Source organism: Lynx canadensis, chromosome A1 (assembly GCF_007474595.2).
Source record: "Lynx canadensis isolate LIC74 chromosome A1, mLynCan4.pri.v2, whole genome shotgun sequence".
NCBI lineage: Eukaryota > Metazoa > Chordata > Mammalia > Carnivora > Felidae > Lynx > Lynx canadensis.
This window is the reverse complement of record NC_044303.2, coordinates 78,964,648-78,984,061: the sequence shown is the minus strand read 5'-3', so window position 1 is coordinate 78,984,061 and position 19,414 is coordinate 78,964,648. Positions and strand designations below refer to the sequence as shown.

Here is a 19,414-nt window from a genome sequence, read left to right as displayed (position 1 = left end):
CCTGCTTTGGAACTCAATCAGAATGAACCTGAACTCGGAGAAATCCACCTTAAGCTGTCAGCATGCCCAGAGACAACACTAAGCCCTTTACCTGTAATATCTGCAGCACTGAAGGGTAAACACTGGCAGCAAGACAAAGGCAGTGCAAAAGGCAATTTCAAGGGCACTTACATATATCTGATTGTTCCCAAAGCGTTTCTGAATTTCATAAAGCAGGCTGCCATCATTCAGCTCACTGAGAGTCGCTAGGTCATCACTGGGAGCAGGAGGCATCAGCTTGACCTGGGGAAAAACATAAGTGAGATCAATTCTAATTGCTTTCCAATCAACTTTCTTCACAGCTGGCTGTCCCAGTTTCAATTACATGTCAAAGGTTTAAAGGCCACGTGAGCCTGAAACCGCTATTAAAAGATGAAATGGTTCACTTCCAAGGAACAAAAAATTCAACAGCCACAGAGAAACGTATTCAGATGAGAATTTCGGTCCTGTGCCCGTGAGTGTGCACGCACGCTCACACACACGCACTGATACGAGCACCCCCCGTGTTAACCTTACGTCCCGCAAAGGCATTAGTCTGTCAAACTTATTTCAGCATGTTGATTTTAAATGTAGACACCTGAGTCCTCTGTAAGACAAGCAGCTGAAAAGCTCATGTATTTGCAGCATTTTCCAAAGCTAAAGCAAAAATTTTCATATTACCATTGTTGGCGTGGTGAAGGAAGCAGTGTGCCTGGAATTTACTTTCTGCATGCATGGAGGAGGCGGCCAGATTTTGAAAGAAGACTCCAGAATCTTGGCTTGGGATCTTTATTCTTTTCTACATTACACTTACAACGAAAGTAGCTGTGAGATTAAGATAATTCTGCCATCAAGAAAAAAATGCCTCCCTATTCAATTTCATGGAAAGTGACAGAGTTAAAAAAAAAACAAAAAACACCTGGGAAACATTTCAATTAAAAAAGCGATGAATCTGAATTTGGATTAAATGTAAATCTATCATTTACGAGTTAAGAATGGACAATTTTTTTTGTAATGTTTATTTATTTATTTTAAGAGACAGGGAGAAGGGGCGTGTGTGAACAGCGGAGAGGCAGAGAGAGAGAGAGAATCCCAAGCAAGCTCCACACTCAGTGGGAAGCCCAGCACAGGGCTTGATCTCAGGACTATGAGATCACGACCTGAGCCGAGATCATGAGTCAGACCCTCAAGTGACTGAGCCACCCAGGTGCCCCACGAATGGACAATGTTTAATTTTACATACACAAGATAATGTTGTGCAAACTAGGCACTCTACTATGACAGCTTTGGTTTTCTTATGTCAAAACACAGGGGAGCCAAAGAACAAGAATATTGTGATTAACGCCTCTGTGGGCTCGTGGGTGCCCATAGCGAATTTTTAACAGCAGCAAGTTTACTTCTCTTATTTGTGTTCGTGTTTGTATTCTCTAATTGCATTTGCAGTTTGTATTTATAATTGCATTACAAATTTTATTATCGTATGCACCACTGTTACATAATTTGAACTTAAATATTACTGCTTATCAGCTAAATGTCTATGGCACTGACAATTACAAGTCACTGCCCTCCCAGACTGCTTATAATCCTAATGTATTAATAATGGAAACTCAAATTCTTTACTGGGGATCTCAAATGGTCAGAAGAGTGGTTTGTTTTTTCTTCCAGTTAGGAGGGTGTCATGGCCGTGGGCTCTGGTATTTGAGACACCACCATTTGGGAAAATAGCAAATACCCTATCCAATATGTATTAAAAATGTATTAAAAATTAATTTGTGGGGCACCTGGGTGACTCAGTCGGTTAAGCGTCCGGCTTCAGCTCGGGTCATGATCTCACGGTGTGTGAGTTCGAGCCCCGCATCGGGCTCTGTGCTGACAGCTCGGAGCCTGGAGCCTGCTTCGGATTCTGTGTCTCCTTCTCTCTCTGTCCCTCCCCCACTTGTGCTCTGTCTCTTTCTGTCTCTCATAACTAAATAAATGTAAAAAAAAATTAATTTGTAAAATATTCCAGACCTCATAAATGTCAAGAACAAGCCTCTCTCTGCCCCCCAATATGCACACGCAGAGCCAACACCTTGGGTTTATTTTCTCTGCTTTTCTAGCATTTAAAAGAAATATGCCTCAAAATACCTTTCAGAATTAACCTGAAATTAAGGTGCATATAACATAGTCTTATTCAACTTAGTTCACTAGTTAATTTTAATTAGTTAGAGGCATAGCTTTAAGACTTTGATACTTTCACAAGTACTTACTTAAATAGTTGAGTGGCATCCAAAAGCTGGTACTTGTGCTGATAAAAATAGAAGTCATAATGTTCCACAACCCCCAGTATTTTCTGGGTTGTCAAAATCAGTTTTGGGATTGTGTGATATCTGTGTGTGTTTTGTTTTTTTTTAACACGATACACTTAGTTCTACTTTGAAGAGTCTCATAATCCGAAAATGCTGCCAGGTAAGTAACTAGAAGCGTGCCTGACGTACACTGTGTTTGATTTGGTATTTCGTATCAGTCAGGCTCATTTGGGTAAAAATCTTACATACAGATTTGAGCTTCCCCACCTTATATGCTGGAAACTGAAGCACATTAAGAGATCGACTGTGTGTGTGTGTGTGTGTGTGTGTGTGTGTGTGTGTGTGTGTTGCCTTAAGTTTTTATTTATTTTGAGAGAGAGAGAGAGCACGCACAAGCTGGGGAGGGACAGAGAGAGAAGAAAAGACAGAGGATCACAAGCAGGCACCTCGCTGTCACTACAGAGCCTGACATGGGGCTCAGACTCACGAATCATGAGCTTGTGACCTGAGTTGAAACCAAGAGTTGGATGCTTAACCAACTGAGCCACCCAGGCTCCCTTACATTGATTATTTTTGTATTCAATGGGATGAATGGGTTGAAATCCCAGTGGTGTATCTTCCTGGTTGTGGGAATGTGAACATTTTTCTTCCCTAACATTACTAAGTCACTTTCAATCCTCTTTCGTACTAGGAAAGATAATGATGGGTCCCTCATTGGAGGCTGTGAGAATTAGTTTGCATGAAGGCCCAGCAAGGTGCCTGCTCTGTGGATAAGTGGGGGTGGGAGGGTACATTGTTACACAGTTAGTAAAACATCTAGAGAGGGCCGTGAGCACCAAAGATAAACTTTCTGCCAACTTCCCTGAGGACTGCCTTTGGAGGGAGGAGGGAGGAGGCATTTGTAGAGGGCTCCGGGGCAATCTCTGTGGCTCTCAGCAAAGACGCTCATCTTTCAACTGCTTTAAAAATTGGAGTTCTTTTTCATATATCCCTTTATGGGGAAGGATTTGCTGTGAAATAATAATTTTAAAAAGTTTGAAATTCAGTGATGTGGTCCTTAATCGGTAGATGTAGAACTTAAGGCCCAGAGAAGCCACACGGTTTCCCTGGGGTCACACAGCTGAGCGGTCAGAAGTGGAAGCCGGGACAATAACCATTAGGTAACAGCGGAGAAAGTCTAGCAGATAATGAATCAATCTGACAACGTATATTCAATAGTTTGCCTTTCGTTTTCTTGCTCCCTGGCCCGTAGCCAGGCACCTTGTTCGAGGTTTAGTACAAAGAGGGAGATAAGGGATGAGGTCTTTTACCTCAGTGTTTACAGTTTGCAGGGGGAAAAGTGAGGATGGTAAGTAAGAAATCACAATGAGGAAAAGCGCTAGGAGGGAAAACAGGATGCTCTGAAAAGTGACCAAGTGTACTTTGGCTCGGATGGTCTCAGAAGTCCTCTCTGAGGAAAGCGCAGCAAAGCTGAAACAGGACATAACTGCGGGAGGCCGTCCCATGGGGTGTGGGAGAAGACGGACAGGGAGAGGGGAGAAGGTGGTAAGAGTCATAATGTCAGAAAGCCCCCTGGAAGGAGCCTGTGGGCTGCAGGGTGGGAGGAAACAGGGCAGGTGGTGGTGCAGGAGGAGAGGGGGGCATGGGACAGGGATGGGTGGCAGAGGAGGGGAGCCCCAGAACTACACTGGATTTATCCTGGGACCCGTGTACAAAAGATCAAAGGTTTAGGGGCGCCTGGGTGGCACAGTCAGTTAAGCATCAGACTTCGGCTCAGGTCATGATCTCATGGTTCACGGGTTCGAGCCCCGTGTCAGGCTCTGTGCTGACAGCTCAGAGACTGGAGCCTGCTTCAGATTCTGTGTCTTCCTCTCTCTCTGCCCCTCCCCTGCTCGCACTCTGTCTCTCTCTGTCTCAAAAATAAACACTAAAAAAAAAAAAAAAAAACAAATTTCAAAAGATCAAAGGTTTGCTTATACTGAAAGATACCTGCACTGGGTTACAGGGTCACCGGCTCAAGTGTTTGCCCTTAGACATGAAAGGAACTCAGAAAATAACTACAAATGGACAAGTATGTGTTTCCAAGAAATAAAGACTCCTGGCAAAAGTCTTTATATAGAGAGAAGCATAAAAGGAAACTTTCATTATCAACTTAGGGATGGAGGTAAGTATCTTTTCTTTCCAGTGATTTTGCAATCATTTCCTAAAAGTATCATAATGCACACATGTACATAGACACAGATATTCACCCCCCAAAACAGGTATGTATGTGTGTGTATATAGACACACTTTATACACACACACGAACACACACATATATACGTATTCATGCATCTACATGATATGATACAAGACAATAATGGGTTGCAATAAGTTTGAACAATGCAAAAATAAGACAAAAGTCTCCATCAAGTTAGCATCCATATTTAACTCCCACACCATCATAAAAAGGAGACAAATCAAAAGCGAGATTTTTTTCTTTAGAAGAAATAGTTTATGTTTCTAAGATAAGAAACTTCCTCTTACAGCCATAGCTCTAACAAGCTCAATGCGGGCTTCTGGGTGTATGTTTAGAAAGCGCATGCAGAATATGAACGGAAGCCCGACATTTGTTCTGACAAGCCCGAAAGAGCTATTGCAGACATCCGTTGGTATTTTTGTGGATTTCCATCCACAGTGGCACAGCTGTTTCACAGGGTTAAGGAAAGTACTAGGCTGACAGTAAAAATGTGGAGACGCCTGAGCCTGTCTGCGGTAATGAAATGTGACAAATACAGTGTGAGAGCAGATCAAGGGAAGAATTCCTTGCATTCATCACATCAGGAGCCCAAAATGATCAGGAAGGAGGCTTTGATGATGGATTGTAAGCAAGGTTATCAGAGGGACACATTCTTTATAAAGATTTCAAAGGCACCGGGGCAGCTGCAAGTAGAAAGAACCAGAAAAACACATCTCTGAATATTTTTATGTTACAGTGGCAGGCTTGGTAAGGTCTACTGTCAAAGTCTGCCAAACAATTATAACACAAGATAAAAGCGAGGTGGGAAAATACGTAAAAAAAAAAAAAAAAGTCCTCTCTGAGATTGGCCACTATGATTTCCATGAAAATATATATCCCTATCTATCTGTGTAAAAGGGGAGATCTAGAACATAAAGTAAATAGAGCTCAGGATAGAAGGTCAGGAAGAACTTCAGAGAAACACTTTGAGAAATGTTTCGAGATCCAAAGGGAAGTTAAGTTTGGGAAACAGTCTGATTTCCCTGACTCCAGGTCGTCCACACTTGCCTGGAGTGGCATCACCTTTCCTGTTTTGTTCGTTTGTTTGTGACTTTTCATCCCTGGGAGATTAGCAGTACATGTGCAGAAACCATAAGTCCAGGGAACAGAGGAGGTGGTTTGACAAACAGGAGAAAACCATCAGGATCTTGAGGAGGGGAAAAGGACCGAGTATTCATGAGTGAGGAGGAGAGAGGAAGTTAGGAAAAAAATGAGGTGGCCAAGAGGTCATAACAGGGAAAAGGGTGATAATCTGACAAAATACTAAGTTTTCCAAAGCTTAAGCCCACCACCGTGCCTAGATGGCATTTTAATTATTTCCCCTTGTTTTCGCTATTCTGTCAGATGTTTCTTTTAATTTTCTTAATGCTTTTATTCATTTTTGAGAGAGATTGAGACAGTGAATGAGCCGGGGAGGGGCAGAGAGAGAGGGAGAGACACAGAATCCGAAGCAGGCTCCAGGCTCCAAGCTGTCAGCATAGAGCCTGACGCGAGGCTCCAACCCATGAACTATGAGATCACAACTTGAGCTGAAGTCAGACGCTGAACCGACTGAGCCACTCAGGCGCCCCGTTAGATGTTTCTAAGACAACAAAATGTATCAGGTTCTTTCACTTCCTATTGCTTCGCCTGGCCAAGGGTTTACATTTTTGCGTATGCAAATATGGGTATTTCTCGGACCACAGAAAGAGAATTCTCGCCAATTGTCAAAAGCCCTGTAGCGCACAGGCAGCCGTGGCATGCCGACCCCTCGCCTATTGATGGAACCATCGCAAGTCGACAAGGCTCTGCCAGGTGAATGGGGAGCTCCTTGGGGGTGTCCCCGATGAAGAACCAGATCCAGAGTAAAGAAGTACTTGTGACTCTTGGCAATTCGCTTCAGGTTCTGGAATTTGGTCACTTTCAAACTGAATCTGTAACATGAGTGTAAGTTAAGTAATGAAAAAGGATAATAACTTGCCCATGGTGGGATTTTGATGATTAGGATAATGCAGGTGAATGCACGGTTAAGCACTGAAATGTTAATACAAAGTATGATTTTGTATTATTATTATCTAAAGTAATCTACATTTGCATTGAAAAAAAATAAAGTGTGGTGGATGTGTTGACTGGAATTAGATCAATTAAGAGCAGACACATTTAGTGGTAGAGAACTCAGCCATTCTGGCAAAACCTAACATACAGTGAATCTATACAAATAATAACAATAAAAATATAAATAGATCTTACTGCATTTTTTTAAATTTAATGTTTATTTATTTTGAGAGAAAGAGAGCAGGAGAGGGGCAGAGAGGGGGTGGGGGAGAGGATCCCAAGCAGGCTCCGTGTGGTCAGTACAGAGCCCTACGTGGGGATCGATCCCAGAACTGTGGGATCACAACCTGAGCTGAAATCAAGAGCTGGACACTCAGCCGACGAAGCCAGCCAGATGCCCCCATCTTACTGCATTTTTACTCTGTTCTTGGTAATTGTGTTATAACCTTATAGCCCTCTTCTTTTGTCAGCTCTGTAAAAACCCTGTGAAGACTATACTATGTACCCATTTTATAGATAGGTCTTATGAGCTCAAGGAGCCTAGAGTCTAAGCAGCAGACCTGAACCAGAGCATCAGTCTTTCTCTGCACTCCCAGGCTACCATGCCTTCACTAAATGGGATAAAAATTGGACCCAAATTTCAAGTGTGAACTAAATTTTTATAAATATATTCAGAAAGGAAGGAAGCAGAAGAAGGGAGAGAGGGTAAAGTTAGGAAGTCAAGAAGTTAGAGAAGGACAGAAGGAGGCAGGGAGAGGAGAAAGGGAGGGAAAGGCAGAACGAAAAGGAAAGAAAAGGAAGAACGTATTACACACTTTGAAAGAACTTAAGAGGAATTCTCTCTCCATTCTCAGAGATAATACATGTTCGTTTTGGTGATTATTAGAACCGAAAAAGTTTCAATCAAGCCTTGAATATTCATTCACACAGTTACCATTTGATAAAACCTACATTTTAGAAAAACCAGGAAGGAGAGATACAGTGGTTTTTGTTTCAATTTGTAAAGAAATTTTCCACATTCCACGTTTCCCTTTAAAATGCTATTCAGAAGGCTCTTGCTTCCACAAGCCTTTTCTGAAGCTCTCCTGTGAAACGTAAAAGTATAATCCAGCCAGTGGGTGACGTCGATCTTCCTCGGGAGAGAATCAGAGCCAAGGAGGGATGACAGCGGTGCCTTAAATCTTACCTAACATTCAATCTGTCTACTGTTACAAGCTGAATTGCATTCCTCCAAATTCATATGTTGAGGCTCTGGATGTGAGCATTTGGCGATGGGGCCTTAAGGAGGTAATAAAAGTTAAATGAGGTCACAGGGGTGGGGCCCTGATCCTATAGGATTGGTGTCCTTATAAGAGACACCAGACAGTTCTTTCCTTCTCTCTGTCTCTTTCCTCCCCACCACCACCACCTCCCAGATGAGGACACAGGGAGAAATCAACCAGGATGAGGACCTTTATCAGAAGAAACCTCATCAGTTGGTACCTTGATCTTGTACTTCAAGTCTCTAGGACTGTGAAAAATAAATTTCTGTTGCTTAAGCCACCCAGTTTGTAGTATTTTGTCATGGCAGCCTAAGCTGACAAATACACCTACTAAAGTTGGTTAAGTGTCTGACTTCGGCTCAGGTCATGATCTCACCATTCATGCATGGGTTCAAGCCCCACATTGGGCTCTGTGCTGACATCTCAGAGCCTGGAGCCTGCTTCCAATTCCATGTCTCCCTCTCTGTCTGCCCCTCCCCACTCACTCTTTCTCTCCCCTCTCTCTCTCTCTCAAAAGCAAATAAATAATAATTTTTAAAGTATCTCAAAATTACAAAAATCACTTATTAGTTATTTTGACATAACAAAAATTAATGAAACTAAAATTAAATTTTGAAAAGATGGCCTTTGGAAAACCTAGCTAAGATGTCTTTAAATTATCCAAAATTAGAGTGAAATAAAACAGTTTCAAGGATTACTCTGACATTTATAAAATTACTCTGCCACTTATAAAACATGAAGCATGTAAAAATCATTTATTTCTGTAGGAATGGTAACAGAAAATACACTAATTTCTATATCTCCCAGCTCATCAAAGTGATCGCCCATAACCTAGGCACTGCGGGACACACACACACACACACACACACACACACACACAAAGTACACCACCACAGTTACTTCCCATAAATGACTCTTAGTGGTTGATTTTTCTTTCTGCTTGTTATATAAAATAGTTGGATCTTTGAAGGAAACAAAAAGCATACTCCATGTAATAATCAAAATGACGACCAAACACATAACTGTTATTCAGGAATATTCAGGAATCAGCATACTGGCTGAGCTCATGTTCCTGGTATAGAAGTCAAGAGTATAAAATTAAATCCTTCTACAGCACAATAGCAGCTATGTTTAATGGTCAGTATAATGCCATGACAGTGTGTATATGGGAATTTTAAACCAAGTATTAACCTCTAGGTCATGAATTTTTCCTTGAATGGAAATTTGTGGGTGTTTGGTTTTGAAACGTTGGATTTTAAAGCATGATGCACTAAGCAGACACACAGTAAAGACGTGTTACCTGTTCAGGTTTGGTGGGGACGTTCACCGTGGCATCTTCAGGGACGCTGTCCTGAGACTGTCTCTTGCATAGACCTTTTCTTGCATCTTTGAACATAATGTCTTTTTCCAACATACTGTCTTGCTTGGCAATCGGCAACACCAGGGGACTGCTACAGAAAATAATCAACATTGTAATTAGTCTTCTCCGGACACTGTTGTATTAATCAAAAAAGACCATAACAAAACTGGGCAGTGATAGAAAGGTGTTTTACTCAGATAAGAAACTGCTTCTCGACACGGAGGGGAAGAAAACAATCAACGGGAAATCTGTAAACTTTTCTATTCTAAATTTCACTCAATTTCAACCTTAAAAGAAAAAAATATATTCAACTTGAGAAGAAAATGTTTACAAATGTATATATGACATAAAAGAAAATCAATAAGCAATTTATAAGCAAATTATAAGCTAAGGTTGATGCATGGTTGAACTAAGTAAGAGATTTAAGTGGGAAAGTGAATTGCAAACATGTAAAGGCCAAAATTACACAATTAATTAAAATATTGTTCATATGCAATTTAAAATATGTTATAGAGGGGCGCCTTGGTGGCTCAGTTGGTTGAGCGTCCAACGTTGGCTCAGGTCATGATCTCGCACGGTCTGTGAGTTGGAGCCCCATGTTGGGCTCTGTGCTGACGGCTCAGAGCCTGGAGCCTGCTTCAGATTTTGTGTCTCCCTCTCTCTGTGCCCCTCCCCTGCTCATGCTCTGTCTCTCAAAAATAAACAAACATTGAAAAAAAAATTAAAATATGTTATAGAATCATGGGCAATATTTAGAGTTTGTAATGAAATATTAATAGGGGAATCAGAGAAGAATGATGTGCTCAAAGGTTGAAATATTACAAACAATAAGTTTCATTACTTCATATGGCTCAAACTAGGCAAAAAAAGAAAATAAAAGCCACTTCATTTTATTTTGTTCCAAAGACATCATTGCCAAAAGAAAGCCATTATTATATAATGTTCATTAAAAATTAACACAATCTAAATGTTTAATTTGCATTGTAACATTTTATGATAGCGAGATTTAAAACTGCATTTCCCTAAATGTTACCATACAAGCAAAAATATATACCTATTTAATCAAGCGCGATATATATAAACATATTTATTTCATGTATTCTGTTATAGCACTTGTAATTCTAATTAATGCTTAAATGCACTTTTTGGTTTGCAAAAAATTCAGGTTTATTGAGGTATTATTTACATAGAGTAAAACTGACTATGACTCACTTTTTGTAGATGTACATGCATTTGTAGATGTATGTGTCGAATATGTATATAGTTGTAAATGGTTAAATATATGTATTTGTGTAGCCCACATAACCAGTGCTATACAGGATTTTTATCATTCCCAACCATCTCTTTGTGCCTGTTCTTTGTTTGTTTGTGTTTTAATTTCTTTAAGTAATCTCTACACCCCGTTGGGACTTGAACTCACAGCCCTGAGATCAAGAGTCACACTCTCCTCTGACTGGGCCAGCCAGGTGCCCATATTTGTGCTTGCTCTTTGGAGCCAGTCATGTCCACTCACCTCCTGCCCCTTGCAACCACTGATAATTACTTCTTTCACTATAGTTTTGCCTTTTCTAAAATGTCAGAAAGGGATCATAGAGCACGTAGCTGCCTGCGTCTGCCTTCACTTACTTAGCATAATGTTTTTGAGGTTGGTCAGTGGCTTGTTTTTTAGTGCCGACTGGTAGTCTGCTGTGGAACACGCGACACTCTGGCTATCCATGCACCAAACGTTTGGGTTTGTCCAGATGTTGTCAAGTGTAAACGAAGCTTCTACACGCAGCTGTGTACAGGTGTTTGGGCAGACACATGCTCTCATTTATCTTGGTTAAAAACCTAGATGAAACTCCACAAACTGTTTCTGACGTGGTGCTCCCCCCAGCAGTGCCTTGGCAATTCCTTTGCCTCACGGTCTTGCCAATGCTTCTCTCTCTTTTTATTTTTTTTAATTAAAAACTTTTTTTAATGTTTTATTTTTGAGAGACAGAGAGAGACAGCATGATTTGGGGAGGAGCAGAGAGGGAGACACAGAATCCGAAGCAGGCTCCAGGCTCTGAGCCTGTCAGCACAGAGCCCGACGCAGGGCTCGAACCCACAAACTGTGAGATCGTGACCTGAGCCAAAGTTGGATGCCTAACCGACTGAGCCACCCAGGCGCCCCACTTCTCTCTCTTTTTAAAATCCACTCTAGTAGGTATGTTAGTGGTTTTTCGCTGTGATTTCAATCTGTATTTTAATGTGCTTATTCAATATAAAAAGCTCTTCTCTGGTAAAGTGGGTGTTCAAATCTTTGTTGCCTGAGTACTGGCTTTATATATTCTGGTTCCCAGTCCTTTATCAGATGCATACATGGCAAGTATTTTCTCCCGGTCTGGGTCTTATCTTTTCATTTTCTTTATAGTGTGTTTCAAAATATGTTGTTCCTTTTTTTTTTTTTTTTCCTCTTATGACTTGGGTTTCTTGTGTCTTATCTAAGAATTCTTTTCTTAACCCAAGATCAAAAAGGTTTTCTCCCAGGTTATATTCCAGAAACGTTATAGTTTTGTGCTTTACATTTGAGTCTATAATCCATCGTGAGTGGGTTTCGTATATGGCGTTGTACACGCGTCAAGTTTCGTTATTTTTTTCCTATGGCTGGCTGTCCAAGTGTTCCAGCCAATTATCTGGATATGTGTGGGTCTATCTGGGGGTACTCCAGTATGTTCCACTGATATAACAGTCTAGTCTCACACCAATATTGCATTGTCTTGCTTTAATACACCTTCATAGTAAGACTCAAAATCAAGTACTAGGATTCATCCAACTCTGCTCTTTTGTTTTGGCTATTCAAGATCATTAACATTTTCATATAGACTTTACAATCTATTTGTCAATGTTTATAAACACGCCCATTGGGACTTTGATTAGCATTGTGCTCAACCGGTAAGTCAATTTGGGGGAGGGTTTACATATTAACGGTGTTGAATTCTGTCATCCATAAGCACAGTATCTTTATTTATTCTGATCATTCATTTTCCTCAGTATTCTTGTAACTTTTGGTATTAAAACCTTCCAAATATCTGTTAGATTTATTCTGTTGTATTGCATGTTTTCACGCCATTACAAGTGAATTTTTTATTTCAATCTCCTCTTGCTGTATACAGAAATGCAAATGATTTTGTAGATTAACAGTGCTAGGGGTGGAGGAAAGCATCCTGAAGGGCTTCTTTTAGTAACCACAACGTCTCATTGTTTTACAGCCTGTCTCTGTGCCCTATCTTCCAAATGTACAACAGAGTCTAGCAAAGTGTGGAAAAACAACAACAACAGTAAATGGGCTGCATTAATGCCAGGCCTGAGGGAAAGGCCCGAGGAACACTTTTACAGAAATGTGAGGTCGGTTATGCATCCCTTGGCTCTGGATGATGATGGTTTACTCAATGGAGACATATTTAAGTAGGTGAGGCGACAGGGGAGCACACTAACGAGGCAGCCTGGTGCAGAACAGTGACAAGTGTACTGTGTCTGTGTCATAAAAGTACAATGTTTGATGCTCACTCTGCCATCCTGGGCAAGCTATATACACATTCTCTAAAACCAATCTGTAAAAAAAGACCGGTGTTGGATTTTCAACATAATGCATAGAAAGGGCTTAGCACAATGACTACAGGAATAAGCAGGCAGTGAAATTAGCTATTGTTAATTGCATGTGCCCAGCGCTGTGAAGTTTGCTCTGCTTACAAACTAACAGGTCAGCTTGGCACTATTTCATGGAGAAGCGTGGGAGACAAGAGATTCCCAGATCTGAGACGGAGGATGTTGTTACTCACAGACGGCACACACAGAGTTTCGTGTTTGCACCATGTCCCACGATGGGCCCACACAGGTGGACCTCCACGGACACCTGCACCCACAGTGTGTTGTGTTGTAGGACAGAGTCCCGAGCAAGAGTCAAATACTTTTTGAGCGAGCAGCGAACACTGCACCAAGTAGCTGGTAAGCCAGTGCCACTCCCTCCAAGTGAGTTCTGTGGTCTCCTTGAGCTACTTGGTGGCCTGTATTTCTAACTACACAGGCCTTGCAGTCTGAAAAACTGAACAACAATGTGCAGGGTGCTCAAAGCCCATGGCAGACTATCCTTCCCAAGAGTACAGTTATTAATTTTAAAAATTCTTGGGGCGCCTGGGTGGCCCAGTCGGTTAAGCATCTGACTTCGGCTCAGATCATAATCTCCTAGTTCGTGGGTTCAAGCCCCGTGTTGGCCTCTGTGCTGACAGCTCAGAGTCTGGAGCCTGCTTCGGATTCTGTGTCTCCCTCTCTCTCTTCCCCTCCCCTGCTTGCACTCTGTCTCTCAAAAATGAGTAAATGTTAAACATTTTTTTTAAATTCACTATATGCTGGGGATGATTTTAATGCTTATAAAAATTTCATATCCAGATCTGCTTGAATACCATCGAGTGGTAAGGTATCCACAACTGCAAAGGGGGCCCTATTTCTTCCGTGAACAACTGGGCAACACTGCCCGCTGCCCTAACTGGTATTCATCCCCTCTGAGCTTCCGAGGTGTGTCCCATGCTTCTCTGACATGAGAACCCTTCAGGTATTTGAAGACCATTGCAGCTTCCCTATATTTTCTTTAATCTGAGTGGACCACGCACAAAACATTTTGATAATTACATGGGATTTAAGGCATGGTCATCTCCATTCTAAGTACTCCATCCATACTAACTATGGAACAACAACATTATAAAGACACATCTACTATTCCACCTATTTTATAGATGAGTACACTGGGGGACAGAGACACGGACTGGCTGTGGACACACAGGGAGGCAGGACTACAGCTGGGACCTGAGGTCCAGAGCTTGTGTTCTTGGCCACCAGTCACACTGGCCACATCCACAATCCACCCTCACACCTACCAAAATGTGTCCTTACTTATTTGGCCTTGTATATCAGCCATCTCTTTCTTTCTGCTTTGTCAGGAAGTTTTAAAAGAAAAAGAGAAAAGAAAAAAAAAAAAAAAACTAAAGAGAGGTTTTGCCTATACTGTGCCAAGTGTTCTGAGTATAAAGTGATGAATAAAGCCATGGTTTGACTAGTCAGGTAGAAACCACAGAAAGTCACCAGTTAGAAAGGATTTCTATGTTCCTGTTGTAAAATGTATTTATTTATTTTGAGCACAGAGAGAGAGAATTATTTATTTTGGGCACAGAGAGAGAGAGAATCCCAGGCAGGCTCCAGACTGTCAGTGCAGAGCCCAGTGCGGGGCTCAAACTCAGGAACCGTGAGATCAAGACCTGAGCCAAAGTCAGCCGCTGAACCGACTGAGCCACCCAAGCGCCCCACAAAGGATTTCTGAAAGGGAGAAACAGTGAGTTTACTAAAACAGACAAACAACTCCTTTCCTATCTCAAATCTAATCACAGTGTTACTAGCGGGTTCTATCGTATTTCCAACTGAGAGGTTATACTCAGAAAGAAGATGGATCCAGGAATACAGTGACCTCTTTCTAAGTTGGTTTCTGCCTCACGTTGGCAATCACCTGACCTTCTAAGCCTTCACAATCTCTGGGCCACAGCTGCGCCTTTGCAAATGCAGGAGTTAGACGAGGCAGTATCTAAGTGTATGCTAAGCCCTACAGTTCTGTGATGCTAACACGTGCTCCCTCCTCTGACACGTTTTCACCTACGTCTTTAAAAATCACTTCCACACTCAATAACTTAATATCATAGGTCTACTACTAACAATAATTGTAAGTAACTAGTTAAAAATACTCTTATTCATATAAGAAAAACAATGATTCTAAATAATGCAGTTGGATCACATGGTAACATATTTGTCATATGCATATTTTCTATAAGAAAATGCAAAGCATGAGGTGCGTGGGTGGCTCTGTGGGTTAAGGGTCTGACTCTTGATTTCAGCTCAGGTCATGATCTCATGGTTTGTGGGTTCCAGCCCTGTGTTGGACTCTGAGCTGAAAACTCAGAGCCTGCTTAGGATTCTCTCTCTACTCTCTCTCTCTGCTCCTCCCTTGATTGCATGCTCGCTCTCTCTGTCTCTCTCAAAATAAATAAATAAACATTAAATAAATGCAAAGCATGTACCTTGGCTGCCGGCATATGGTAATGTTTTAAATGTCCATGGAACAACTCTTCTTTAAGTTTCCATTCCACTTGTAAAATGAAGGATATTTCATCCATAATCATTGTGATTACCTACGGCATTCATCTAAGCTCACTTCTATATATTTAAATTTTCACTGATTATCCATTTGTACACTGTGAAAATGTATGAAAATGATATTTTTCTAGAAAAAGGAATAATAATGTTTAAGTACTCATTGCTGTTTGTTTCAATACATGTTAAATGTTTATCAATCCAAAATATTTATGATATGAGATGGATTTTTAGAAAAATAAGATGTAATTATATAGACAGAACAAGAATTCAATAAAGAAAAAGAAACACATAAAGGATAAGAAGGAATGGACCAAATTAATAGGAGTTTCATTAAAAAGGTAGACTACTGGGGGGGGGGCCTGGGTAGCTCAGTCAATTAAGTGTCTGACATGATCTCACTATGGTGAGATCGAGCTCCATGTGGGGCTCCACACTGGGCATGGGGCCTGCTTGGGGTTCTCTCTCTCTCTCTCTCTCTCTCTCAAAGGTGGACTACTGATGCAGATGGACTTCACAGTCTCCTCTCTCAGCTCACCTTCAGAACAGCTTCTCTCCAGCTCTAGACTGCCTCCCTCCCTTTTCTTAGAGCTCTTACCTTAGAGAACGTTCCAGTGTAAATTCGCCCTTTGTCCCTCTGAGCTGTAAATATTCTACAACTGGCAACAACCTTCCCCAGGATCTGGGAGCTATTCTCTAGAAATGTAACCATGAGGCTCATTGAGGGAAGGAGCCCCAATCTCCTGGTCTCTGTGGGAGGGTAGGAGCCTCACTTCCTTAAGCACCAACCAGTGAACTGTGGATGGCCTCCTCACAAGGACCAGCCTTCCTGCTTTTCCAGGCTTTTCCACACACTCATCCCAGTGCTTAAAAGCTCTTTGACCTTTTGTATCAAGAGTCAAGTTCAGTCTCTCTCCCTCTAGTGCAAGAGTCTTGAATAAATTCTTCCTTTCACCTTTAACTTCTCTGGTATAAATTTTTCTTTTGACATTAATGAGTGCATTTTTTCATGCTTCTGTATGTTTTCCTGGACTTTCCGATTTTTCCTCCATGAGAAAATTTTAATTTTATAAAAAAGGTGTCAGGAATAGAAGTCTATCAGTGAAACCAGAAAAAAATAGGAAGGACAATAGTAAAAGAAGGCTTAAGTAAGGCAGATTCCACAAACGTAAAGAAAATGAAACAGATACTATCCAAGAGAAGTTTAGATTAAAAGGGCGAGAGATCGCTTTAACCTGACCGTGGAAGAAACCACATGACACTATTCCGGCAGACAATCAATTTCTGAACTCTATTGGATTTAGTCAAGACTACTTATTTCTAGAAACATAAAAGGCATTTCATGCAGAGCAAATGTGCCTGTAGGAACTGGGATTTTGTTTCTGAAAATGGAAGCAGGAAGGTAATAAAACAAAACTAACAAAAGCAACAATCATTGCCCATTCTGACACCAGCAATTTTAGAAAACTATAGAAAACAAACAAAATTGGCTATATTGAGATATAGTAGGCCAACAAAAAAACCCTCATCAAAACAAATGTAAAGAAATGGCATATATGGGGTGCCTGGGTGGCTCAGTCGGTTAAGCATCCTACTCCAGCTCAGGTCATGCGTTCATGAGTTCGAGCCCCACATCGGGCTCTGTGCTGACAGCTCGGAGCCTGGAGCCTGCTTCGGATTCTGTGCCTCCCTCTCTCTCTGCCCCTACCCCCACTCTCAAAGATAAATAAACATTAAAAAAAAAGGAAATGGCATATGTGACTCAGTTATTGTGGTGGTGACGTACTGAATAGATCTCAATTTTAATCCTAACAACATAGCTACATAAATGACTTACCACAGGGAATTTGGGTTTTTCTGCATCTACAAAATAATTATCTAAAGGTTAATTTGAAGGAGACAGTTCCTGGACAGCTTGAATTAATTGCTATCTTTGCCCCAACACCATCCCCCCCCAAATAACTTCAGTTTGTGTCATTAAAAACTACAATGAAAGAAAAACCACTTTGATAAATATTCCTTGTGTTTAGGAAACAAAAATGTCAATGTGTCTCATGGTTAAACGGGAAATGACACTGTTGTTAAGATACTTGATTTCATCTTGTAGTTCTCAACCGATATACCTGCAAAGAAATTTTCAGACTCTAAAATAAAGTGAGTCGAATGCGTCCACTCTGGGAATACATGAAGGGAATTTCTGGATAGGCCATGTTATACTGTTATGCTGTGTAGCATGCGTTTATGTTTCTGAATAGGTATTTAATGAATGATATTTATACGCAACATGACTATCGTTCACTTGAATCAAGGAAACACTTAATAATCTGCATTTCTCCATCATTTTTAGCAAGTACATTTGATAGAATGTGGTAAAACTTAAGTCACCAGCATGGGTGTGCCGAGTGAGTGAGTGTGTATACACATGGCGTATAATATAAAAAGAGAAGAGAATGAGCTGTGTGTGTGTGGTAGCTTATGGAATAAATGCTCTGAAAGGTAGTGAGCCCCATCTCTGGGGCAGTTTCAGGTGTAGGGGAAAGAACTGACTAGAAAGGGAAATGTTGACCCCATCCCTCTACCTTCATGAGTTAGGCAATGTGTCTTCTAGACCTCAGTAAAAACCAGAGACTCACGACAGCATGGTTTGCAACCAACTTTAGAAGACTGACTAGTTACCCAACCATGTTTGAGGGATAGTGTAAATGGTTTAAACTTGGAAATCAGATTAAATAATTCTCCGTGTCTCATCGTGTCCCTGGATTGTGTGACATTTCTCTCCATCCCCCACTAGACCATGGAAGCCATTCCTACCTGTAAGTTCACGTGGAACTGACCAACAGCTTTGTCAAGACTGTGTGATGCAAAGCTTCCAAAGACTCCGAAGAATCCAGGGCTGGGAGTGTGGTCCGACTTTATCTCAGGTGAATTTATTTTACTGCAAAATGGTCACGGGAAGCTGCGCTGATTTTGAAAATGTTCAGGTCATTCAGGGAGAGTAGTAAATGTACAACAACAACCGCCTTACAGGAGAAACCAGAGATGTGGTGTTCCCCCATCAGGGGCAAGGCCATTAATGGCTGTAGCACAGGTGTGTCTAAGGGTCCAAGAGTAAAAATGCACTTTTCAGTATTGCTTATCCTGAATTACTCAGAGACATTTCTGCAAAGAAAGCCCCATGTGTGGTGTTGAGACATGGGTCGAAGGCTATGTCCTTCATTTGCAACATAATTTTTCTAATACACTGCATGACAAGACTGCAACCATGAGCCCAGGGAGATACTCAAGGCAATCTTCTTGAGCCTGTTCCCAGTCAGGCTCAATAATTATTGAAACTGATTTGATATGCAAATCGTATTTATTGTCAATTGAGCAAGAAAGGCTGTAGAAGAAATCTTGGGTGGCCACAGTTGGCCTGCTTTTGAATGAATGCATGATGGGCCTCTCTCAGAAAATGTGGCCTCTTCAAGGCTTTCCATAACATCTACTCTAAGACGGTTGTGGGTCTCAGGTTTTATTGAGGTCAAAGACACATTGCACAACCCATACTCTGCCCTTTGAAAAATCACCACAGGGTATTTCTTCTCATCAACGGCCACTTGGCTGATGCACCCTGGGGCCCGCGCACCCCCAGCCCCTTGTGCTTTTTTCGTCCTTGGCCCTGCTCAGGTCTGCCTCTTTCCAGACTTCTCCCTGTCACATCTTTTCTCCATCCCAAGTGCTACAGGACTCAGAAACCCTGCAGACCCAGCCCCGAAGCAACCTAATCAGAGGACGCACCCGCCCAAAGCTGGTCTTCTCTGAGACTGGATGTTTCTTTCCAGCTTCTTAGAAAACAAGTCTTTCTCTAAATGGTTCATATTCAGTTCAAACAGCACCAAACGGCAAGCTGAATTCTATTGTCTCCCGCGTATAACTACAAGGCCTTTCTTCTTTAGATGATTATGCTGACAATTCACAGACGGATGGAAAACATCTGGTTTTCCTTTCATCGTTTCTCAAGCATGTATGTCGAATCACA

General features: G+C 41.4%; 1 protein-coding gene across 1 annotated transcript in view; it reads right to left on the bottom strand.

The window, feature by feature from the left end:
• MYO16 (myosin XVI) overlaps positions 1-19,414 on the bottom strand; it is a 493,885-nt gene that overhangs the window by 314,946 nt on the left and 159,525 nt on the right. Inside the window, exons 10-11 of the mRNA XM_030314012.1 lie at positions 9,181-9,331; positions 172-282 (exon numbers count right to left, since the gene is read on the bottom strand). Of these exons, the coding sequence (XP_030169872.1) occupies positions 172-282; positions 9,181-9,331 (262 nt within the window). The remainder of the gene's footprint in view (positions 1-171; positions 283-9,180; positions 9,332-19,414) is intronic.